This window comes from Balaenoptera ricei, chromosome X, assembly GCF_028023285.1.
Source record: "Balaenoptera ricei isolate mBalRic1 chromosome X, mBalRic1.hap2, whole genome shotgun sequence".
In the NCBI taxonomy this organism is placed as follows: Eukaryota; Metazoa; Chordata; class Mammalia; order Artiodactyla; family Balaenopteridae; genus Balaenoptera; species Balaenoptera ricei.
In genome coordinates, this window is record NC_082660.1 from 10,069,318 (window position 1) to 10,096,248 (window position 26,931).

Genomic DNA, 26,931 nt, shown 5'->3' on the forward strand with positions numbered 1-26,931 from the left:
TTATTATTATTATTATTATTATTAAACTCTAAAATATTTGGCCAGTTGAGTCTGTCAATTAAGGGAAATGAAAGCCAACTAGTGAGCTAGTATAGATTATTAAAGTTGATTCCATTTTTCCTCATTTTGACACACTCTGCCCCAAGGCAAGCACTGCAAATACAGTCAACCCCTTTAGACTTGTGCAGAAAAGAATAACTTCCCTGTTCACTCCTACCACTGCCTCACCACACAACTTCTTACTTTGTCTGCTGAGCTTTTTATTTCATTAGCTATAGATCATAGTTGTTGAACTCAATGCAACTGAGAATTTTATTCTCAAAAATAAAAGAGATTTGTTGTTTTTTATAACAATGAAATAATCCATATGCTTTCCTGAAAAAGGAAAAGAATGTAGACAGTATAGAGGATAGAGTTTTTAAAAAAATCACCTGAGTTCCTACTATTGAGGGTTAACCATTATTAACATATATAGAGAGAGCATATATATAGTGGACAATTCTGTGCATACATTTGCATATATTATGTATCATATATATATAATGTATTACATGTATATATATGTATATGTGTGCGTACACATATTTTTTTCCTAAATGGTGTCCCATTTAGCATGCAGTTTTGTAACAGTGGGACACTTTAACGTCTTGGTTATGGGATTCTCCAAAGTGTGTGTCCTCCCCAGAGCTAACTGGAGATTTGGGTCTGGTTTTTCGCTTTCTTGTATTTATCGCCTTACTGTTCCTTCATCCTTTTCCCTTCCTTGCCCTCAACTTTCCTTAGAGTCAGACTCTCTCACCTACTGTTCGACAATTTTGAGAAGAATAGAAAAAGTGCAAACTAAGGTCAAAGAGCACTGTTTCCAGTCATGTTTATGAGTGAAAATGCTGGTCACATAAACTGTGTCTATCATAAAATGACTCTACTGAGTGATTCCAATGATAAGTGATTCCAATGGTAAGACCAGATTTTTCTATAGTAGACAAGCCAGCTTTCAGAGTAAAGGGCATGGGCGTTCTCTGAAGTGTGCCCCTGTTTCATGTTCTGGAAGGAACTGTGTGTTGCTTCCTCCCATAATTCTTGCTCAAACGAGAGTATTTCCATTTGATCAGAAGCATAGGTCAAATGTAAGACTAAGCCCTGTTCATCTGCACATGGTTTTCTCATCAGAGTACTAGTTAACGTCACTCTCCAAACAGTTAGTTCAGAGATTTTTCTGTATTTGACCAGCATCTGACGTCTAACCATTTCTTTGACTGAATTTGAGTCATTGTTCATATGTAATCCAATCGTCATCAAAACTCCCTCAAGTGATTTTCAGAATTCCTTATGTGTGCAAACACTGAATCTCAGTTCCCTCATCTTGAAATGAATATGAGTTCCATATTCTGGCTGTGAAGTGTTCGTTTCAATTACTAAATGAAGTAAAAGTGATAATATTTGAAAGATAACATTTCAGCTGCGCCTATTATCCAGATAGACCTCTGGAAATAAAATTAAAATCCCAGTACCATAAAGCACCAGATCAATATTTGGGGAGTAATTCCATTAGACATGTGAAGATAATCCATATTATCGAAGTATTTGTTTTTAGGTCTTATTTAATACAGATGTGTGCTTCATGCAGCTGTGTCTTTATGTGTCAAGAAACCTGGCAGTGACCAGTTTTTGAGTTACAGGAGCCAGTTCAAAAGAGATGTTGGCCACCTTGAACTTGGAAGTGTCCACAGACCTAAGCTGACATCCAGTTCAACCCTTCCAGGCAATTCTTGCCCCTGTGTGAGCCTCAGCTATGTCATTATATGGAAGGGATTATAGCATTTAGAGAGGTTACTAGTTAGAACACTTATCCTGTTGCCTGGTACACAATAAATGCTCAACAAATATTCGTTCTCTACCTCCTCCTTGGAAAAACATTTGGAAGAGGCTGTGACGGATCAAGACAAAAACATGAGTCCTCTGTGGTCACACGTGAGCCCCTCCACAAACATCCCAGCACAGTCCAAACCACAGAAATGACCAAACGCCCTCATCTCCTAGCTGACACAGGGGACTGCTGCTTCTTTACCAATGCCAGCTTCCTTCCTCCCACCTTTTAGGCAAGAATTATTAAGATGCTCATGATAGAATTACCCCCACTTGCTGAGAGCAAAGCCCCACTTTCCTGAACCCTCCTCCCAAAGCATGTAACTCAAGACCCAATCCTACAAGTCCTTCCTAGCACCCTCGTGTTCCGCTGCCTTACGGGCCGCCACAGAGTGCCATTTCCCTCGTTGTACAGAGTAAGTAAATACAACTGTGTGCAAATCCAGGTGTGCTCAGGTGGTCGTGCCTCTGGCTGCCGGGGATCAACCCAACTGACTGGCTACCTGTCGGGGGAATACCTTCTCCTAAGGGTCCCGATACTCAGGGTGTGGTCAGCTGGCTGACAGCCTCAGCAGCCCCTGGGATCTTGTGAGACATGCATCATGTCACCCCGCACCCCTCCTCACCTACGGAATCAGTCTGCAGGGCAACAGGGTCCCAGGTGATTGATTCATAAGCCTGTTAAAGTATGGGAAGCACTGCCAGTCTCAACCTCACCTGAGAAGTTTGAGAGGAATGTTGATGTGTGAGTCCTGCCTCCGGAGCTTCTGATGTCATTGGCCAGGGTGCAGCCTGGGCCCCAGGAGCTTCTCCAAAGCTCGCCCCTCCCCGGTTCTGTCTAGCGTCGAGAAGGACGATGGAGAGAACACCCATTCTCTGGGTGGCTTTTGCTTTTGCTGATAACGCCCATTGCTCACAGGGAATCACGACAGGGAGAGGAGGCTACAGATGGATGGATGACCAGTGGTCTTCTCACCTGCTCTTCGCTCTCATTTGTCTCCAGGTGGCCCCTCCGAAGGCAAGCTGATCCCGGGAGATCAGATTGTAATGATCAACGATGAGCCAGTTAGTGCCGCGCCGAGGGAACGGGTCATCGACCTGGTCAGGTAGGCGACTCACTCACCGGGGCCCCGTCCGGCGGCTGCGCAGCTCTGAGACCTCACCCCACAGAGGAAGGGCTTCCCATGGGCCACTTCGGGGCAGGAACCCCAGCTGACACGTTCACCTTGAAAATGCTGTTGGCACTGCCCTCTAATGTAAAAAACCAGGCTAAGTAAACAGAGACACCTACTTGCCCGCTCTGTTAACATTCCAGGTGCATAGGCTGAATGAAATAGTCCTATTTCCATTGCTCCATCCAAGGGTTGCGTTTTGGTTTCCTTCCAAAATTACTAACACATTGATATTCCATAATCAAGGAGATCAGCATGCAGTACTTTTCTAAACATTATCCTATGGATACACAAACATACAGTTCACCGATTTTTCATACTTGACTGACTCATTACTGAATTTTGAAATCTTCAACAAAGGAAAAAGGATCGTCAGGTCAAAAGTAGGACGGTTTTGAAAATGTGCCTGGTTTATTGGTTTAGTTTCAGCATAGATGCACATCATTTGTTATGTGATATTCTTACGGGGGCGCCAGAAATGTATTTTATGTGATGGTAAAATATTGGTCAAGAATCTTCTTCGAAGCCCACCAGAGTTATACCCCCATGGTGAATTGAGGGCAAAAGGAGTGTTTAGAAGTTTTCCAAATGAAGCTGTGTCTGTTAGATGAGTGGACCCCCTCGTGCTGCGGGGCACTGGGGGATACTGACTGGCTTGCGTGACATCTGTCTTTTATAAACGGATCTTTTGAGGCGAGATGGAATCAGAAGTTAAGGCTCTCAGAACAGTTCAAACCGAGAACGGGATCTTCGAACATTTATGCTCTCTCATAACAAAAGGTACATCTGTACCCTGAGAGAGGCAAAAAGTAGAGTATTTCTGGGGTTTTCTGGAGAAAGTTGCTTTCCCAAGCCTAGTTCAGCTTCTGCTTTACACTGAAGTGCTGGATCGTCACACCTCCTGGGAAGAACTGGGACGAGGGTGAGAAGACAGAGAAGTAGAAATAGAGAAGGCTTATTTTTAGGGTAACCGACCGTCCCAGTTTTAGCAGGGAAGGGCCCACATCCTGAGACGGCCCTCCGTCCCCAGATGGTTGGCCTGGTCACCCTACTTTAGTGTAGGCTCCAGAGAGTGGAGCCTTCGCAGCTGGCTGGCAAAGTGCCTGTCCTCACTGGGGCGTCCAAATCTCTAAAGGAAGTGCCTGCATGGGAGCGGGCACTGCGCCTCGTGTTGGGCACCCGGGGGCACTCACCGCCATTCTTCCTGGGGACCAGGAAGACCAGGGTCAGGAGCGATGCCGCATTTTGTGCCCTTGGGAGGGAGCTGCAATGTGACCATTTGGAACCACTTCTCTCTTGAGATGCGTGTGGATGTCAGCGGGAACGCACCTCGTGCGGGCGGGCTCTGAGCCTTATGTGGGCTTGCATCCTGGAGCGCCACGCTGGGGCTGATGACAGGTTGCACGGTCATCGTGTTGTCCCCTAGGCGCGCGCTTCTGTGATCAGTCCTGTTGATTTCTGTGCTCAGAGGATGACAGAAGAAATAAACTATCTCTGTTTGTGTTTGCTGTGACTGAATTGCTGGCTGCAGGACAGAAATGGAGAAAAAGCCATCTAAGCATGTGATCATGTCCTAGCCATCCTTCCAGGGCATTTAGAAAGATTTTTTTTCCAAAAAAGATTTTCCCTTCTGGTTCAATGCATCGTGGAAGAAAATGGCATCTCTGTAAACAAAAGTCTCTATCGGACGATTTATGTAATGGAGCTCAATGAAGATTTGTTGGATAGATGAACCAATTAAAAGAAGGGAGAGCAGACAACAGCTTGTGGTCCAAATCCAGCCTGCCTGCCACCTGTTTCGGACAGCCCAGGAGCTAAGAATGGTTTTTGCAATTTTTAAAGAGTTGGGCAAAAAATAAGAGAATATTTTGTGACACAGAGAAATCATATGAAATTCAAATTTCAGAGCCCATAAATAAAATTTTCTTGGAATCCAGCCACACCTGTTCATTTACATATGATCTAAGAAGGCCTTCTCCCTGCCGTAGCAGAGCTGCGTACTCCCGGCAGAGAACTGGGGCCCGCAGAGATGGAAATATTGACTATCTGGCCTTGCCTGAAAAGGTATGCTAACCCCCGCTTTAGGAAATATTAAGGTAACCAATCACATTTTCTTTGGTTAAGTCAGATTTAGATTAAAACCCCAAATCATATACGCAGAGAATTTCTCTCCGGATGGGGTTGTGATTAAAACAAGATTCCCACATACTTGATGACGGGGTTGTGTTTGAAATGGGTTGGCGTGGAAATCATGCATCGTTTTTAAGCAGGTACAGAAAACCCTCTTGCCCTTGTCACAACCCGTCCCCTCCCCATCCCCGGAGTGGGGGAGAGAGAGCTGAGCCCTCTCTGGGTGAACTGTGGCTTCTCTGATTAGCATTGGCTGTCGCCTCCCTTCACGTCCCCAGTACCTACATGCTGGCTCTTCTGTGAGGCTCATCTGTGGGTTCTTTGGTGGCAGGAGAGGAGGGCACCCTCTTGGCACTAGCTTTCCTACAAGACCTCTTGGGTACGGCACCAGCCAGACCGGCTATTCTTCAAGATGTCCACTTGACCTCATCCTGGAGGGGAGGACGTGAACTCTCACGGCCTTGCGGCCTTCTCACAGCTCCATGGTTCTCCCCAACCCTTCCCAGAAGGAGAGGGGAAGAGGAGGAGGTGGCTGGCAGTAGCTCACCACTTTGGGCCTCCTCTTGGAAAGTTCTGGCGAATCCCATGTGTTTGCAGTTGACTTTAGAATGTGGTCTGAGTGTCCCTTGGCTGGTGTCTCACTGCTGGATGACAAGGACACAGTTTGAATCAGGAATGACGCTTGATGTTGTAGAATCAGGTGACCTGGATCCCGAGTTCCGTGAGAGCAGAGACCTTGTCTGTGTTGTCCTCTGCCATGTCCCCACAGCCTGGCCCAACGCCAGGCCCATAGCAGGTGCCCACTAGCGATGTGCTGGGAGGGAGTGTGCTCTGAAGAGCGCTCTTCGGAAACGACCGGTTTAGATGGTTTTCCCCAAGCCCTCCTGCAGCTCTTCTGTGAGCTTGAACGTCAGCTAATGAATCCATCCCTCCGAAAAACGTTCATTTTATTCACCGATTTATCACACGTTCTCCGGCACCTACTATAGATGCAGGCCACCAAGCTAGGCACCCCATCCACGGGGACAGGTGAGCCAAAGCCTTCAGGGAGCTTACGTGACACCTGTTCAGGTGGGACCTCTCAAGACAGACAAGCCCCCCATTGGCCACTTGAGGGAATTGTCAGATTTGAAAGGATTTTGCTGGTGATAAAAACACATCGGCCCAGATGCTACTGAGATGGTGAACACGTCATCCTAAAACTTACTCCCTTTTAATCTCAAGGCAATAAATTTATCTTTACAAAAGTAACAGGGTACTTTATTTAACCAAATAAATCTAAGCCCAGTGATACAGTGCAATTCACAGAGGTGAAATGCAGCTGGTTGTGGAGTTATTGTGTTGAAGAGCAGATACCTTCAAATTCACTAAACCAGAATTTTGAAATAATGTATTTCTTCTCACTAATGAAAAAGTTCATCCATTAGAAAATTTTCCTGTGCCTTCCCATCAGTTTAGTCATCTATCTGCCATATGTATGCTAACCTGAAAATTCAGCTCTTGTAAAATAATCTCTTTTTTATTAGGCTTCTCAGCCAATATTAACATCTGTATCTTACACAAGATAAATTCCCTTTCTGTTTGATAAAATATCTCATTTTCTTAGCCACTGAGGAAATTTGGGAAAACACTCATCATTTTAATAACACTATAAAATTCTCTCTTTAAAAATTGGCATCCATTTACTTGCCTACGTGGTTTGGTCTTATTTTGTTCTTTTTTTCCCATTGCCACATTTGCTCATGGATCATTTTTTGTTTCCAGATACATTTATGTTTCTTTGTGGATTATTTTTCTTATCATTTGGCTGCTCTATTGTAAAATTTTTTTTTTCTTGAGAAAATGAAAGAGTTTCTTGGAGACCAATTTACTGCTATAGTAACCACATTTGGGTTTTTTCATGTATCCTCAAAAAGAGCTATAATTGCTGCACTGAAATTAGATGAGTTCCGTTCATTTCATAGTTTTCTAGATTTTTAACTCTAACTCATACTTTGTAGTGGTGGAGGAGTGAAATCTTTGAAGAATTCATGCCCTTTGCAAATTACCATATCTTTCTTCTTTAGAAGTATCCAAGGATAATTTCCCGTGGCTTTTCACAACTAGACAAATTAACTTAAAACAGTCTCCAAAATTTTATTTTTAAAAACTATGGCGTATAATTGCTCATAGACATTATGAATCACGCTCCATCCCCCACGGCTAGCCAATCCAATTAAATTCATTTTTTAAATTAATTTCTTTAATTAATTTACAGTGCTCACAATTAGTGAGCATTAACAAGTAGCAAATGTCATGTAGAGTACTGGGAATGTATAAATACCTAAAACATGATTCCTGCCCTCAAGGAGGAGACTTCCAGTTAATTGCACCATATTTGGGGGGCGGGTGGTGTTGGGTGGGAATGTTTGGTAGGGGTGGGCAAGAGCGCGCAGGGATGTAGTGATGTGGTGAAGGGTAGCCGTTGGCCCAGCGTGGAAGGGCAGGTTTATGCATGAAGAGAGGCTCGTAAAATAGATCTTCCCCTTGTCTCTGGGAGCCCCAGACCCTCCTGAAGGACACTCCCTTTCCAGCTGGCAGACATGGAAATATCCATTGCCCAGATGCCGTCCTGGACCACAGTCTCAAAATTTCCTCCCGCCGTCCCTCAATCACCTCATCAAGGCAGCAGCAGAAATCTGGCTCACGTTAGACGGGAGGTGCTAGTCTCTTGGGATTCGGGAGCCCCTTGAGAATCTGATAAACACCATGGACTTATACCTCCACCCAGAAAAATCCACATGTATACATAGTCTTGCGTATATCAGAATGTTCCTTGACCCCCCTGAGGCCAACCCCAGTTTTAGAGCCCTAGCAGCTGGCTCTGGAAATGCTGGCTCCCTTTCCATTGTAGCAGTAGAAGCTGAGGGCTGCCCACCCCATAATAAGAAGGCCCAAGGCTTGAACTGGAAACTAGTTCCGCCTTCTCCCCGCCTCTGAAATGGGGCAGCTAACTATTCCTCCATCTGTCTTCTCTTACCACCTAAGCTGACTATTCCAGCTGATCTAATTAATGAGCAGTGCTATAGCTATGGCCCCATCTACACAAGGTTGCCCACATCTCTCACCCCTTCTCTACTAATAACCTGGAATTGGAGAGCTTTTCTGGGGAGCAGTAGGGTTCCTCCGATAAGAAAGTAACTATAAGAAATAAAAATAGATGATAAATTACTAATCACTACTTAAATTCACAGAGGATAAGAACACTAGTTTTTAGTAACATTCCTTTTACCTAAGTAACTAATATACATAAACACATGCCAACCAATGTCAAATATTCATTTTAAGACCAGGAAGATTATTCGGGAGGACTTGTATTTTCCTGGAACACTTACATCCCTACAAAAGCAATGAGCCAACTCACTTCTACAATCAAGATCAAAGCTTTGCGTATAACTGTTAAGGGTAACTTTTTGACACTTAAAAATATATATTATTATAATATATAATATAATATAAACTAATATAAATATAATAATTGTTATTATCCCAACTAATAATGATGATGAGAGTTAACATGTCTTAAGTCCTTGTTCTATGCTAAACCTTCTGCTAAGCACCCTTCCTTAGTGTTAAGACCAGCTACACTTATGTGGTGCTTACCATGCCCTGTCCTGAGTACTTTCTGTGTATTAAAACTCATTCGATCCTCACAATGGTGAACGGGTACAGTGCTTACCCATTTACTCTAATTTAAAGATGGGAAAATTGAGGCACAGGGAGGGTAAGGGATGTTCCCAAGATCCCATGGCTAGTAAGAGGTGGAGGGAAACCCAATCTGGCTCCTGAGTGAATGCTCTTAACCCACTCATCATGCGTAGTCCTCACAACAGCGAGCAAGTACTGTTAATTGTCCTCACATAACAGAGTGGAAACTGAGGCTTAGAGAGGTTGAAGGACTTGCTCAACCTGGGCACTTGCTCAGGGCCTGGAGGGGGGCATGCAGTGGGAGTTGAAGAAAGCCAATACAACTTACTGGGACCAAGCTGGCTATCTGGCATATCAAGTCCTTACTTGGTGGGCCCAGCAAACAACAGAGCTGGAAATGAGCTCTAGAACCTGGGTCTTAGTGCCTTCACCCCATAGACAGCTCCAGTCCAATTTTGGATTAGACAAAAATAGCCTGTCTCCTATTCCAGGTTGGCCAAACATTTGCCTTGATTTTAGTAGGAAGCACTCAGGAGTACCTGCTCGTTGAGGTCAGCGGGAGCCTGGCAAGCTTAAGAGTGAAATAAGCCATTTAGAAGGGACCCATCTAACAATGAGATCTGTCTTTTTGTCAGTCCCTCCTCATCAGAATGATAATGGAAAGTCAAATCAGATCATGTTCCAGGAGCACTGTGTCTGCAGAAGAATATATTCAGAAGGTCACCTTCCTGTCTCATTTCAGCTGGGCTTAGATGCCTCGCGGTGCTGCGCAGTAAAGAACAAAGCAAAAAAATAAAAAAATAAAAAATAAAAAAAAATTAAAAAAAAGAACAAAGCAAAAACATCTACTGAGCATCCTGCACATAAAATATGCATGATGATGTATGATATAATAAAGCCTTATTATAGTAAGACCAGCAAGCACTTTCAGTGGAAACACAGAGGAGCAGCCCCTTGGTATGCTGACACTACAGATTGTGGTCTCACCTAATACACACTTGCAGTGTACACATTTTCTGACAATTGGAAATTACAGAGCCTGGGGAGAAAGAAGTCGGCGATTCTAGAAGATGGAAAGTGTGGGAAAACGTTCTAATATGGATAGTGTAGAAAAAAGGATTTGAGTCCATAGTTCATAAAGGTTATAATGACATATGATGAAAATGAATGAGAAAAATGACTTCACCCAGATTGTTTTAATGTCCCTTAGATTTTCATAACCATCTCCCACTCGCTCATTAAATCTCTCCATTACTGTAGATACTTTTATGCGACTCATGTATGGAAAATAAATGTTGGAGATGGAAGAACCAGAAAAAAATTTAAACTAGGGCATGTTTTCAGTTATCTCATATGGTTGACACTACCGCATGTTTTACCTTGTATTAACTTAACGAGTACCTTACTTGTATTAAGAAAAAAAATGAAGATAATTATTGGCCTTATGCCATGTTCCTTTAGAACTACAAATTTATAAAGTCTTCCATGCCCTTTGTATAAGTAGCTGAAAAGAAAAAAAAAATTATCTTGGTGAGCCTGTGATCAGAACATGCTTGGGATCAAGGTATAAGCCTCATTCCCTAGAGATTTCAGTAGAGGGTCTCAGGTACTCAAAGCCAGATCCTGTTTTTTTTGTTTGTTTGTTTGTTTTTTAATTATTTATTTATTAATTTTGGCTGTGTTGGGTCTTCGTTGCTGCGTGAGGGCTTTCTCTAGTTGGGGCGAGGAGGGGCTACTCTTCCTTGTGGTGCACGGGCTTCTCATTGCGGTGGCTTCTCTTGTTCTGGAGCACGGGCTCTAGGCACACAGGCTTCAGTAGTTGCAGCACTCGGGCTCAGTAGTTGTGGCTCACGGGCTCTAGAGCGCAGGCTCAGTAGTTGTGGTGCACGGGCTTAGTTGCTCCGCGGCATGTGGGAACTTCCCGGACCAGGGATCGAACCCGTGTCCCCTGCATTGGCAGGCGAATTCTTAACCACTGTGCCACCAGGGAAGCCCCCAGATCCTGTTTTTACAGGCAACACAGTGGAGGGTGTGGTTGGCAAGAATCTCAGGCCACACACTCAGATGTGCAAGAAGTGTATTGTTATTTATCTGTTATCTGTAATAATCCAGATTTTATTTCAAATCCTGATCCTAATGTATGGTCAATTCATCCCATTTTCCATGGTGCTGAGTCTACATTTGGGGGGAGGGGGTGTAATGGGAGGAGGCACTGGGAGAGGTGAAGTGTGTCCCCTCTTTGGCCACATCATCCATCTCACTAGAATTCGCTGAGATATCTTTGTGCCCATCTGGTCGGCTTTTGATCACTCACGTAGGCAGGGAGCTACTGTGTCATTCCTTGTCCACTGCTGTCAACCCTTCCGAAGCCATGTCTCTGTCATCTTGGGTGCACTTGCCCCTCCTGAGCCATACTGGGACACTGAATAATTCCAGGGCTAATTCCCTCCGGGATCTTGTCACCTTCCGGGTTCTGACTAGGAAAGAAGACACCGTCGTTGTGCTCTTTAATCCCACAAGGCTTTGTGGAGGTTCCTAAGTGACTTTTCCCAGAGGATCAGCTTCTCAAAAGAGGGGGAGCACGCCTGTCCTTTCCCAGGCACCCACAAGTTGGTGCTCTTCTGCTCGCCCCAAGACTCTCTCCATCTCCCCCAGCCTCTCACTAGTCCCCGTTCTGGAGAGGAGGGAGCTTCACTCTCATTTATCGAATATCCTTCCTAGCCCTGAGCTCCTGGAACCTATGTATTTCTCTACTTTCTTCTGTAACAACCCTGTCCTGCAGTGATGAGTGTTTTGTGGTCTGGCTGACCAAATGGTCAAAGAAATAGAGCTGACCAAGCAGAACAAAGAAATGGGCATGGAGGTGAACAGCGGTGAATATTTCAAAATATTGTCCTGCTACCCACTGAGAAGACATGTGGTGTAGAAATCAGAAAAATCTGAATTCAAGTTCTGCCTCTGCATTAGATTAACTGTGTGTGACCTTGGGCAACGACTTAATTTCTATAACCCTCAGTTTCTTGACCTATAAAATGAAGACCTACCTCATAGCACTGTTGTGAGAGTTCAGTAAACCACAGTGAGTAAAGCTCTTAGCAGGGTAAGAGCACATGAGGAACTCTTCATAAATCTGAGTTACTGTTGTCTTTGTCCGGGTCTCCATCAGCATCATCGCTTAGAATTTGCACTTCTAAGGCTTTGTCTAAGGGTCGAAGGAGGTAATGTACAGGGGAGCGCTTTGTGACTTGTCACCAGCTGGTCTCTGTGTGTCAGCTGCCGTCATTGCTGCTCCTGGGAGATTGGAGCACAAACCCGGAAGTCACCCAAAACCAGAGAGGATCCTGGGTAGAAATCTCATCTTTTAGGTTAAAGATAACTTGGGGAACAATTAAAAGCCCTGAAACTCAGGGTTTGCAAAGGCAGCCAGGGCTCATCCCTGGGGTGCTAGAACCCAGCAGTGATTGGCAGTGAACTTGACTTGGGGGGACCACACAGGTGTGCAGCAGTGGGATGAAATGTGCAGTGTGTTGTGGCGGGAACAAGAGTGTTGTGTCAGAGGGGCACGGGGGATATGGAAAGATGCAGGGCTATTGGCGTGTGCCCTCCTGAGGTTGACATTAGGTTAGGAATGACCTAAATCAGGGGTCAGCAAACTTTTTCTGGAAAGGACCAGATAGTAAATATTTTAGGCTTTGCAGGTCATGGTCTCTGTCACAATTCAACTCTGCTGTTGTGGCATATAAGCAGCCATAAATAATATGTAAACAAACAGGCATGGCTGTGTTCCAATAAAACTTTATTTACACAAACAAGAGTGTGGGCCGGATTTAGCCCATAGGCTGTTGTTTGCCGACCCCTGACTTAAACCAGTGAAACTGAAAGAGACTTGATCTGAAGATAAGAGGACATAGAGGCAGAGAAATAAAGCAGAGGGTGCTGGACAGTTTTTCTTTTTTTTTTTGCCAGCAATAATAATAAAGATAAAGCAAATGATATGAACTTCCTGGGCACCTAAAATCCTTTTTTGGATGGTAGAGAGAAGGGAAAAAAATAATGAGACAAACAAATAGATAAACATCAAAGACTTCTGTGATGCTTTTCCCGATCCTCCCTAACCACCCCCCAAAGTAGTTAATTACTCTCATGTCTTGATGCACTGAGGGGGGTGTGTGTGTGTGTGTATATTTTTTTGTGGGGGGGGGGGGGGCTACACCACACAGCTTTGGGATCTTAGTTCCCCAGCCAGGGATGGAACCCAGACCCTCAGCAGTGAGAGCGCAGAGTCCTAACCACTGGACCGCCAGGGAATTCCCCTGTACATATATTTTTATTATAATCTGTACCACACAGTGTTACCGTTATATGTAAACTTGTCTTTGTCACAAGTCTGTGTGTTTTTTTTTAATATAAATTTATTTATTTATGTTTGGCTGCATTGGGTCTTCGTTGCTGCACGCGGGCTTTCTCTAGTTGTAGCAAGCGGGGGCTACTCTTCGTTGCGGTGCGTGGGCTTGTCATTGCGGTGGCTTCTCTTGTTGTGGAGCACGGGCTCTAGGTGCGTGGGCTTCCGTAATTGTGGCACATGGGCTCAGTAGTTGTGGCTCGCGGGCTTAGTTGCTCTGCGGCATGTGGGATCTTCCCGGACCAGGGCTCGAACCCGTGTCCCCTACATTGGCAGGCGGATTCTTAACCACTGCACCACTAGGGAAGTCCCAGTCTGTGTGTTTCTTAATGACAGGGACCAGGATTAAGATAGCACTAGCTGCTGTAACAAATACAAACCCATACAAAGCTTCAGTCACAATAGGAATTTATTTGTCAATCACATAAATTCCTGATGCAATGGGTACTCCTGATTGCTGGATAGCTCTCCTTAAGGGGGTAATCTGGGGACCTAACTCAGACCCTCTCCCTTTTGTGACTTTGCCATCTTCAACACCTAGCTCCTGGTTTGTCCCCGTCAAAATGCAGAAAGGGAAGAGGCTGGAAGGGCCATGGAAGATTTCTTCAGGTCAGGCCCAGAAGGGGGTACAGACAGCACTTCTGCTCCCCCTCCTATGGCAAGAAGGCAGCCACATGGATGAATCTGCCTACACACATTTCAAGCCAGAAGCAGGTCCGTTGCTTGTCTCATGCTTTTGCGTACTGTGTTGATTTTAGCCTCGACACATCGTATGTTCCAAACATCTCCGTCACTCCATCAGTAGCATTTACTGTATCATCTCTGTCTGCCTCGCTTCTACTGACTTCACTGTTCTCAGTCTCCTCACGTCACCTTAGTCTCCATTCACAGATTTGAAAGAAGGTATTTGGTAAGTGGTTTAAATTCTCCTTTTGGAATAAACCTGCCCCCCATGTCTTAATTGAGTGTCACATTATATACCGAACATAACCAGAATCACATTTATGTCCACACTTAAGATGATCTCTAGTTTTACGTTAAACTCAATAACTTGTCTTTCCTCTGGGAAAATCAGTGTTTGCTGCCCTTCTGTATGGGATTCTAAGGGTTGTATTTATGCCCTCTGTGATCGTTTACGTATGAACTTGAAGATAAACATCCTTCTCCTTTTGTAACTGAATCAGCATCCATGCTGTGTACTATCACTGTGCCCCCTTCTTGTCCTTAAGATGCAGAGAGTGTGGTAGTGCAAAACAGACCTGCACCTGGGAGAGAGAAGATCATGGTTCTACACCAGGCGTCTCCCAACCAGCTCTGTCAATATGAGCGTGTAACAGCTTGAGAGTCCTCACCCCTCAAAAGGTGGGGATGGGGAACCACAGGCGTTCCATCTGAGACCATTTTTCATTGTACAGCTCTCTCTGTCTTTGAATGGCAGGACATTTAACCTCTGTGGCCTTATCCCCTGAATCCTGGTGGTGCTCCCCAGTCACTGGATGCCCTACCCCACTGAGGAGCACTGGAGTTGACTGACATGAGATGCTTCCAGCTTAAGCGTACTGTGACCAGTAGTCAGCACATCTTACCTTTTTCTCAAGGGGGTGCAATTTTCAAATTCCTGCAGGTGAATGGTTCCAGTGGGTGGAAGGTTCCAAGATGGCAGAATACCCATGAGATGATTGAGAAGAGAGGAGAGAGGTAATGAGGCAAGTCCTGTCCCTGTTCCCAAGCAACAGAGCAGGGAGCAGGGACCAGGGAGGTAGCAATTATCAAGATCCACCCCTCTCCCTGCTGGGAACCCAGCTGGTGTGGTAGCAGAGACCCCCATGTTCATAAATAAAATGGTAGGACAGTGGATTTTAGTTATAAATAGGATCTATAAAAATGTACTGGCTTAAAATCTGAGGCAGAAAAGGATTCTTTGAACAAGTAAGATACAGAGATAGATTTTGTACTCCCTTGACACTCTTTTGCTACCTTGTTTTTTCATGCAAACAGAAGCTGCTGAAAGAGGCACTTGAACTGAAATTTAAAAAAAAAAAGGAAAAGGGAAAGCAGCCACCATTTACTAAGCCCTTTTCTGGGCCACATACACAAATCCTGGCACATCTCTGTGACTGGGGGTAATTGGACTCAATTTATGGTTAAGGAAACAGGATTAGACAAGTGCTAACTGAATGCAAGGCTCTGTAGTCTACTAGAAAGTTCTGTAATTTGGTCAAGGTCAGTTGAGCAATAATTGATGAAGCCAGGAAGTCAGCCCAATGTCCACTCCCTATTGCCGCTTGTTGTCTAAGGGACCCTTAGACACTGAGCAGGCCAGTCTGCGGTGGATGTGTGGATTCAGCCACCAGAGGATCTTTGCTGAATGGTGAGAGCTGAATAACACCCCCAGGACCCTTGCATGACCCAGGCAAGAGGGGAACTCTCCCAAGACAAAACTGAGAATGTTTCCCACCAGCCAACTGGGCAGGAGTTCAGAGTAAAGGTACGTTATTTAGAAATACAAAGAAATGGGATATTTCTTACAACTAGTGTAAACTACCTAGTCTTTTGTTTTAATGTTGGATAAAATGCAGAAGCAAGGAAAATGGGCACTTTCTTTAGTGCCATTTTTCCACTCTGAAATACTTTTCAATTCCACATACAAACATATGAGCTCATGTCTCTCAAATTGGCCTTAATTTCAACACCTTTGCTTGTTATTAGTATTCTATGTGTTTTAAATCAGTCTTTATTAAGTGTGCCAAATTATATACCACCATGTAGTAGACATTAAAAAGCAGTCAAGAAGCCATTTGATAACAGCTTAAAAGATAAAATATAGACTCATTTTCTCCATGTGATATATATGGTTAGACAAAAAAGTACCCCAAAACTGTAGATCTTGTCATTTAGACAGAAGCAATTGTAATGTGTTATGATTCCAAATAGGATTTCACTTTTATTTCAACATCTTTGCTTTTTTGTATTCTGAGAATCTCCAGCCTAAACAACCAAGGTGAAATTTGTTACCGATTCTAGGTCAAATAATAAAGGACCTTGAAAACAAAAGGTTTGTTAATTTTTCCCCCATGTGAGAACTTACCACTGTTAAAACATCCTTCTTTCCCTTTTAGCTCCTTGCTGCTGTTTTATTTATATTTTTATGCACAAAATAGTCTACGTCTCTGTGTCTAATAAATGGGATTGCTCTGTGGGCTGAGCATTCTTGGATTTTTCCAAGTAGCATGTCAGAGCTGAGTTTTCATCACATGCTCCAAAACCCTACCCCAGGGTGTTTTCATTTATATTTAATGTTAAGTGAAGGATATTAGAGGTGGAACAAACTGTTCTTCAGTGAACCCAATCAACAACATCAGCTTACTCTGAATTCCGGAAATAACATTTGGAATGTTCTTTCTGATAGAGCACTTCAGGGTACTTGGGTAACTTAGAGCTTGGTAATTTTAAAACTGAATAGCTAAACACAATAACAAAGGAAACCTCTTTTGGGATTTATAATAAAAAATACCACGTTTGGAGAAAGCTTCCAAAAGTGCGAAGATTTAAAAAAAAAAAAAAAAACAACGCACATTTCTCACCCTTTAATTTCCTGTGTGTATTATGTTTTTTAAACACTGTGAGGTACCAGTTTCCATTATTTGGCAAAGCAATAAAATATGTGGGAGGGCCTTAAAAGTAGCCTTCCCCTGTAATTTATTTTCTTTCCCCGTGAAGTCCCTCTCCTTAGGCCCTCAAATATACAGTATGTCCTGAAGGCAGCATAGCTGTGATTAATAAGAGCCTTTCAGGTAGAAGTGAAATGTAGTTCAAACTGGCTTAAACAAAAAAAGGGAATCTGCTGGCTGGTGGAACGCAAAAGGATGTGGGGTGCAGGTGCTCAGGCACAAGGGAATTGGGAATCCTTCGGCCTCCATCTCTTGGCTCCGCCCACTTCCTGCCCTGGCTTCTTTCTCTGGAGCGCTCTCTCCCAGTAGTGGTAAGGCTAAACCACAGCTCTAGACTTGCATGCCACTAGCCTAACAACCCAAGTGGGTGAAAGACCACCATTTCCTACTAAATCCACCCACACTTCCCAGACGGGACTTCCGCTGGCCAGGTATGGTGACACTCCACCCCTAAACAAGCGATTGGCGCTCAGGGAGTGGACTCTGCCTTGGCTGGGGGGCGCTGGGGGAGAGGGGCTAGGTCCAGGTCGTGCAGTGGAGATGGGATCAGCCCCGCCTGGATTATCCGTACCTAAGAGTGGGGAGGTTGCTTCTGCAAAGGAAATCTGGTGGCTATTACCAAAAGAATGGAAACAACTGCCACTACAGCTAGTCACTCATGGCTGCAGGTTGTTCTGGACACATTTTATTGTGGAAAATTTTGAACAGGATCCTAAGTGTAGAGAATAGCATAGTGAACCCGTGTTCCCATCACCCAGCTTCAGTAGCCATCAACTCATGGCCAGTCATCCATACCCAAGACACTTCCCCACCCTTGGATGACATTGAAGCAAGTTGCAGACATTGCATCATTTCATCTATAATAATGCAGTATGTGTCTCTAAGGAATAGCATTCTTCATAAAAATAAAATCCCACAATAGCATTATCACATCTTACAAATTAACAGTATTTTCTGAATCAGATATCCAGTCAGTACTCAAATATCTTCCATGGTCTCATAAAATAATTTCTTATTGCAGTATATTTGAATCAAGATCCATATAAAGTCCATATTCTATGATTTGTCAGTATGTCTTTTAAGACTCTTTTACTCTGTAGTTTATCCTTCCATCTCTTTTTATTATCTTTCAAAATAATTTATGTATATTTAAAGAAACAAATTTTTTGTCCTGTAGAGATTCCCAGAGGCTGAATTTTGCTGACTGTGGCCCTGAGTGTCATGTCACATGATCTGTCCTCCGATGTTTCCTATAAGAATCTGATCTGCTGTCTTATGGAGGATGCTGTGTATTTTCTTTTTTTTTTTTTTTTTAACATCTTTATTGGAGTATAATTGCTTTACAGTGGTGTGTTAGTTTCTGCTTTTTAACAAAGTGAATCAGCTATACATATACATATATCCGCATATTGTCTCCCTCTTGCGTCTCCCTCCCACCCTCCCTATCCCACTCCTCTAGGTGGTCACAAAGCACCGAGCTGATCTCCCTGTGCTATGCGGCTGCTTCCCACTAGCTATCTATTTTACATTTGGTAGTGTATATATGTCCATGCCGCTCTCTCACTTTGTCCCGATGCTGTGTATTTTCATCCTCTAGAGGTGCATGGTGTCTGATTGTATCTCTTTCTGTGATGTAAGCAACCGTTGATAATCTTTGCCAAGATCTGTCAATTCATGAATGATTAGAAAAAGGTGATACTCTAATTCTATCATTTCTTCTTCAGTTATAAGCTGAATAACTCTGAAGAGAAAGTATTTGGCTACCCTGAGGAATAGTTCATATGAAAGGCAGGACAACCAGTTGATTCTGTCCCATTATTTACCACTTTTCAAAACCAGTTTTCAAAACAGTTAGTTGTTTCATTGGCATTCCCAAAAACCAGGTTGTTGTTGTTGTTTTTTTAAAGTATCATTATGAACTCATAGATTTAAGTATATTTGATTATTTAAATCCACTGATATTATTCTTCTTCTTGAAGCTCAGTTTGTCTCCTCTTTGGTAAGTGAGAGCCTATTCCAGAGTGCTATTGAGTCCTCTCAATAGGACCCTAATAGTCTCTTTTACTGTTTTGACTTTCCGATAAGACAAGATACTCAAGGTCCTGCTTGTGTGTTTGTTGCTCCACATCTGAAATCTGTCATTTCTCCAAGGAGCTGTGACTCCTTCTAGTGGGAAACTATATTTAGTAATCTGAGTGCTACTGTGCTCATTGACAGAACGAAGACATTTGTGTACATTTTTCCAAGATAAAATACATCATGAGCTCATACCAACATGTCTGATTCAAATTCAGGACAAAAGGTTTTTATGTAACCTCATCTGTCTTAAATCTTTGTCTCCTTTCTCTCAAACTGTGTGTCCCAATTCTCATCATCATTTCTCCACACACCAGCCTGAGAATGACAGCACTACTGCAAATAACCTGATTACCGAACACATTTTAAGATATTTTTATTGCAGTCCTATTTGTCTTTATGGCATATCCCACATGGACGTTCAAAATACTGTTTTAAAATCATTTGAGATAGTTCCTCTCTGTGTCATTCTTCCTCTAACTGGATTCACAGGTACAATTATTTCATTTTACTTACAATTGTTGGGGATGGCTCTTTTGTTTGATTTTGTTTGAAAATTATGTATAACTATAACCATGACACCAACTGGATACCCAGGCTCTTTATTTCATTTAGCAAGCAATTTTTAGGGATTTTCTTTAACTTTGTTTTATAATTATGTGTATTTGCATGATTCCCAAGTTAAATCTACAAAATGTATATTCAAAGAAGTACGTGTAAATTCTGCCTCCGTTCCCTCCTCCCTGTTTCCTTCCACATATGTAACACTTATTTTTAAATTTTATTTTGTGTTTCGTTCTTGCATTGTTTAATATGAGCACATACTCTATCTCCATTCTTAGAAACGGTAGTAAACTAGACACACTTTTATTCACTTTGCTTTTTTCACTTAGCTCTGTCTCCTACCAATTGCTACATCATATCATCATGTTTTTACACACACACACACACACACACACACACACACAGTAATTAGGAAGATGTGTATTTTTGTTCTAATGGCTGTCATTAGACTAATGCCTTTGTGTAATAGCCTTGTTCCCCATCACCACCACCTACTCACCTTTTAAATTTTCTGGCTATTGTCTATTGCTTTCTTACTATGAACATTATTGAAATTAGCCAAGTAACGTCTTCTTTGCCTTTTTGCTCTCTCCCTGGACATTTGATTTGAACTAATATCGTTATACTCATAATTCATGTTAATGCCTATAAGACCTACCTCTGCTCTTCATAAACTTTCTAATTTCTCCCCCCATTTGTCGTGGATCGATGTGCTACATCCACCTTATCAGAATAGAGCCAATGTGGATGGTACCTCTCGCTCTTATAGGATCAGAGTGGCAGTCATACAGGGAACTGTGTGCTTGTGCCTCACTGCTCTGCCTTGGTGGCTGTCACCCTGTTTATGAGCGGTGTCTGCAGCACATTCCCCCTGGAGGTGGATCTCCAACTTCTCGTGAGGACCTGTAGGCACTCCGGGGTATTTCTGGTCTCCGAGTCATCAGCGCCCCTTTCCCTTCCCTCCGTTATCTCCCACAGAGATGCCTTGGTGGTTTATCTCCACCAGCTCCTATTTGGCGCTCATAGAGATATCTCCCCACCTAGTTGTGCTGGGGTTGTTGTCCCTGGGTTTGGCTTTGCCATCCTCATTGCTTTCTCTCTTATTATGGCAGAACTCAAGGATGTTCAAAATCTATTTTAGCAACTTGACATAATCCTCCAGTGGCTACAAATTTTATCAAAAGTTTTAATTTTAGAAAAGTACATATAAACATTCAGTATCTCTTATGGTCATATAATACTTTCATTTGAGTAATTCTCTAGCAGACCTAGCAGACAAATATAAACAAATAGTAATTCTCCCAGGCTCAGGTAAAATCCTGCTTTCTTTTTTTTTTTTTTTTAAAGATTGATTGATTGATTGATTGATTGATTGCTATGTTGGGTCTTCGTTTCTGTGCGAGGGCTTTCTCTAGTTGCGGCAAGCGGGGGCCACTCTTCATCGCGGTGCGCGGGCCTCTCACTATCGCGGCCTCTCTTGTTGCGGAGCACAGGCTCCAGACGCGCAGGCTCAGTAGTTGTGGCTCACGGGCCCAGTTGCTCCGCGGCACGTGGGATCCTCCCAGACCAGGGCTCGAACCCGTGTCCCCTGCATTGGCAGGCAGATTCTCAACCACTGCGCCACCAGGGAAGCCCCTGCTTTCTTTTTAATAAAGAGGAAATAATCATATATTATGGAAAAATACAACATAGCTGCTCTGTTGAAAACAGAATGTTTATTTTTTTTCTCTTGGATGTGAATAGCAGACCACTTTTTATGATACACTTGTGAGTTGCTATATGAAGTTCAAATGTTGAGAATGTTACACTTGTGGACGTCAAAGCCTAGGTTTAAAAAATTGACTTCCTGCAAAGTAAAGTATCGTAAAGTAGTGTGGGAAATACTTGACCCACTGAAGGTATTGCTGCTGCCAGGCTTATTTTCATGCTGTATGTTCTTCCATGATTAATATATATGAGTAAAGGGTACCGTTCACCTTCACAAAACGGTGGACTCACAGGAAAGGTTTTCTTTATGCTCTAACTGAGGCTATAGAGGCTCAAGGAATGTATTTTCCCAGAGCCAGTAACTAGCAGAGCCCAGGGTCGAACATGGATGCCACGTGAACCGACTGAGAACCGTTGTACCAGACCACGCAGAAACCGTGTAGCACCGTTTCCAACACAAGAAGGGATTCTCACCATTACCACCGGAGAAGCAAACCTAGACTTTTCATTTGCTTAAAGGATAGTGAGGAGAGGAGACAGCAGGAGAAGGTATTACAAGGCTTGTGTAGCGTCAACATTGCTATTCACTAGATCTCATTTTTTTCTGCTAAGTTTTACAAGCTATAATTCAGAGAGGCACCAGGGCGGTATCTGCCCACCTCTGGATTGAAAAAGAGACACAGAATCAAGGCTATTTTAGGCATCTGTCAGGCTGTAATTACCTCTTTGCTCAGAGAAATCTTTATGTAAGACTAATGCAGATTGGCATTTCTTCGGTTTAAAGGAACATTTCCAGTCATTCTTTTGAAAGAATGATCCTTATTAATGATGGTTATTTCAGTATGTTTTGATGGAGAGAAAACGTTCCCAGCATGACCTTGCCGTGGAGATTTTGCTTTTAATCTGGTCTGTTTCTGGTTTACTTGCAAAGCTCCAAATACTTTGCGCTTTCTTCTCCTGCTCTTTCTAGTTCAGAAATTGTCGAATGGCATTTATCTAAACTTTTCAAGTAAGCCGGACTTGTCTACTATGTATACCTTCCACAAAAAGTTCACCCAAAGTTTGACCACTAAGACGTGGGATTGAAATGACAGTTTATAGAGAAAGTACCAGGTTTTCATCATTAAGCACTTGTTCACTGTCTCAGGTTGGGCTCCCAGAAGCTGACCCTGAGATGAGAATCCATGTGCAAGTGACCTAAAGGGAAGAGTTCCCAGGAAAAATAGTTAGGGGAGTGGGAAAGTAAGACCTGGAAGAAAAGGAAGCCAAACAAAGATGCCGCATCAGGCAGAGTCCCAGGTGGATAACTTTGGCTCATTCCACAAGGGAGTTCTGGGCAGTGCCTAGGTCACACCTAATAGTTGTCCCATCAGAGGCAGACAGATAGAACATTTGTGATTCTACTCCACCGCAGGACAAGTCACTGTTTAGGGACTGCCCACTGGGAAATGTAAATTCCCAGGTACTTTTAGCTCACCACGCTCCCTCCATGCTCCCGGGCAATGACGACTCAGTAGCCTGAGGGTATTTCTTGAACAAAGAGTCAAGTCCAGGTGCTGGATGTTGGGAGTGAAAGCCCTCGGGATCCGGATGTGTGCTCTGTATACTGATTGCCTCCGGTGCTTTCATCCTCCTTGCACTTGATTTATTCCTGCTGCTTCCATCAACACATCCTAGAGGTCCCAAGGACACCTTAAGCAGACAAAGGTGCATAAGAAGTTCAAGTTCTGTTGTGTCCTCTGGAAACACATCAAATCAAATATCGGAGACCACCTGTACCTACTCCAGCATTCATTTCTAGCCCAACATTCCACATTCACTGACAGTTATCTCTAGAATAAAGTGAATTAATTTAACTATAATTGAGTGAATTAATTGAACTATAAAAATATCTGCTATAAAAAGAAAACCATGCTTTTCTAATCTTTAAAAGTGTATCTGTGTAAAAGAGAACCAAATGCAAGGGAAATGTCTGAGTCCAGGCACTTCCCTGGGTGCTTCACATATTTAATCAACACAGCAATCCTCTAAGGCAAGTACTGTCGCTGCCATTTTAGAGGTGAGGAAACTAAGACTCAAAGAGATGAAATGTATTCATTCAGTAAATATTTATTAGGCACCCGCTGTGTGCGAGGCATGGCAGTAGGTGCTGGTTATGGGGTGGCAACCTGGTCCCTTCCCTCCTCAAGCACATGGTCTAGTGAGGAAGGTGGACAGTAAGAGGTGAGACAAACAAACACATAGATAATTACAAATGATGTCATGTGCCATGAAGGAAAAGAACAGGGCACTGTAAGGGAGAATGATGGCATAGGAATAGGAGACTCAGGGAAATCCTCAATGAGGCTGTGACATTTAAGTTGTGACTGAGAGGGTGGGAAAAGTCAACCAGGCAAAGAGTGGAGGTAGGGAAAGAGCTTAGGGTGTTTGGAGAAGAGAAATAAGAACATCGTGGCTGTCCTTGGCCCACAGAGGGAAAAGTGGTGTGAAAAGACAGAGAGAGAGACAGGAACTGGGTGGGTGATGGAGGGTCTTCTAGAGTAGGAGTTGGCAAATTGTGGCCCACGGGCCAAATCTGGCCTGTTTGCTGTTTTTGTTTGCTTGTTTGTTTGTTTTTTAATTTTTTATCGAAGTATAGTTGATTTACAATGTTGTGTTAGTTTCTGGTGTACAAGAAAGTGATTCAGTTTATATATATATTTATATATATATCTTTTTCCAGATTCTTTTCCCTTATAGGTTATTACAGAGTATTGAGTAGAGTTCCCTGTGCTATACAGTAGGTCCTTGTTGTTTATTTATTTTATATATAGTAGTATGTATCTGCTAATCCCAAACTTCTAATTTATCCCTCCCCCACCCCCTTTCCCCTTAGGTAACCGTAAGTTTGTTTCTAAGTCTGTGAGTCTGTTTCTGCTTCGTAAATCAGTTCATTTGTGTCATATTTTAGATTCCACATATCAGTGATATCATATGGTATTTGTCTTTTTCTGACTTACTTCCCTGTAAGTAAGTAAGTAAGTAAATCTGGACCCTTGCCTGTTTTTGTAAATCAAGTTTTATTGGAACATAGCCACACATGTGCATTTACATATTGTCTGTGGTTACTTCTGTGCTACAACTGCAGGGGGGCGTAGTAACAAGAGACCACCTGGCCCACAAAGCTTAAACCGTTGACTATCTGGCCCTTTCCAAAAAAGGTATGCTGACCCTTGATCTAGACCATGAAAAGAAGTCTGGATTTTATTCTACGAAAAAGAGGAAACCATTGGCAAGTTTTAAACAGTAGAGTCAGATCATCCAACTTGCATTTTAAGGTATCACTCTGGCTGCACTTCATGGAGAATGGAGTAAGGGAGACAAGGATGGAAACAGAGAAGCCATTAGAAGTTCTTGGAAGAGACCAGGTGAGAAGTAACAGCCAGAGGACTGGGCCAGAGTCATCCTGGGAGTAGAGCAAAGTGTGTCACAGAGGAAGGATCACTAGGACTCGGCAGTGTATTTGATGCGGAGATTGAGGAGCAGTGAGGCATGCAGTATAAGTCCCCTAAAGTTTCAAGCTTTTGCTCTGGGTCAGTGATGGTGCCAGTCAATGAGATGAGCCAACTGGAGTCGGCGGAAATAATTTCAGTGAGTAGAAAAGCTTAAGTTGCTCAGAGTTGTCTGTTACTAAGTCATGGACTCTGCACTGGAGACCATGTCATCATGCTGTCGGGATAAACAGTGTGGCCTCCCATAGTAATCATCACATGGGTTTAACTCTCAATTGAATTAGTGCCTTTCACACAAAACCACCAACAGTAAATCTTTGCACACCAATATGTGGGGCAATTGTGTAATCAGGCCACAAAAAAAGGTCAAAATGATCTGTTTTAGGAAGATATGCCTGCAGTTGTGTAGCCTAGTTCCTTATATTTGACAAAGTGTATATTTAATTAGTATTATGCATAAAAATGAGCTAATTTTGAGCTTCATCTTATAAGAAACCTGTCTCAGGCCACTGATTAAAATCTTTCCGATGTGAATTAAATGTGTATCTACATACACTATACAGAGAGCAGTGCTGGGGACATACAGTATAGGATTCAAAATAGTTGTGGGACTCTTGCTGTCGCCCTAACATTTATTTTGTCTCAGGTATCCATGGGGGACCCACTCACCAACATTTCTCAGATCCTGATTCGAAATCAGGAGATTCTAGAACTGCGCTTAGCCATAGACTGGACGGCAGTGCTCTGAGGGGCCCAGGCTTGAACGAGACCTCCCACACCTGGCTCATCTTCGCATCTAGGTAGCTGAGAGGGCAGCAGGGGGCTTCCCCTGGTGCCCTCACTACTCCACTCAGGCAGAATGGAATCTTTTTTTTTTTTAATATAAATTTATTTTGTTTATTTATTTATTTATTTATTTATTTATTAATTTATTGGCTGCATCGGGTCTTCGTTGCTGTGCGCGGGCTTTCCCTAGTTGCAGGGAGTGGAGGCTACTCTTCGTTGCGGTGCACGGGCTTCTCGTTGCAGTGGCTTCTCTTGTTGCAGAGCATGGGCCCTAGGCGCACAGGCTTCAGTAGTTGTGGCATGCGGGCTCAGTAGTTGTGGCTCGCGGGCTCTAGAGCGCAGGCTCAGTAGTTGTGGCGCCCGGGCTTAGTTGCTCCATGGCATGTGGGATCTTCCCGGACCAGGGCTCGAACCCGTGTCCCCTGCATTGGCAGGAGGATTCTTAACCACTGTGCCACCAGTGGCGCCCCAGAATGGAATCTTAAGCCGCAGCCACCCCCACCCAAGTCTCCTCAAGCAGCAGACCCGGCCCAGGTTAGGATCTGGCACAACTTGGAAGGTGAAGGGTGACCCAGCTAGCCACATTTCAAACTGAAGCTCGAAGTACCATTCCTGTTTAATCATTTTCTGCGATCTACATGGAGGGCTCTTATTTCCCTTTCTTTAAATGAACAGCAGTTCATCTACACGGAGAAACTACACGTGAATGAGAGCAAAGCATGTAAAGGGTGCGTTATTAACTATGCAAATCGACTACTTCAGCTGTTCTGTTCACACTTCCCCTAACAGTGCTATACGGCATATGTTTAAAGACATATTATATGAGTTTAAAAGGAGCCATTAAGGTCTCATCTGGGCAAAGAAAATGCTTTTTTTGTTGCAGGGGTGGGCTGCACCGTGTCTTTGCTGCGGCGCATGGGCTTCTCTAGTTGTGGCGCACGGGCTCTAGAGCACACGGGCCCAGTAGTTGCGGCTTCTCTCCAGTTGTGGCGCGTGGGCTTAGGTGCCCCCATCATGTGGGATCTTAGTTCCCCGACCAGGGATCAAACCCGCGTCCCCTGCATTGGAAGGCGGATTCTTAACTGCTGGACCACCAGGGAGGTCCCCGAAAATGCATTTTTTAAAAGAAATCCTAATGTGTGTTTATATAATCATGTCTCGTGGTAATTTTAATGTTGCTACTGTTCATCAAATATGAAAAACAAGGCTTTATAATATTATCAAAATAATATTCACATAGTAATAGTCTCCTACCTAGTTTATATTTCCCGCTAATCCCTTACCATTGTTTCCAACATATTATGATCCATTCAGACCTTGCTGTATTTTGTTTCATATTGTTTTTCTATGCATAGTATTTTTGTATTAGGCATCAAGTA

The 26,931-nt window shown here is 43.3% G+C and overlaps 1 protein-coding gene across 1 annotated transcript in view; it reads left to right on the forward strand.

Annotated features, from left to right (window-relative positions):
- Window positions 1-26,931, forward strand: part of FRMPD4 (FERM and PDZ domain containing 4) — a 176,270-nt gene that overhangs the window by 82,770 nt on the left and 66,569 nt on the right. Inside the window, exon 3 of the mRNA XM_059910961.1 lies at window positions 2,870-2,972. Coding sequence (XP_059766944.1) covers window positions 2,870-2,972 — 103 coding nt within the window. The remainder of the gene's footprint in view (window positions 1-2,869; window positions 2,973-26,931) is intronic.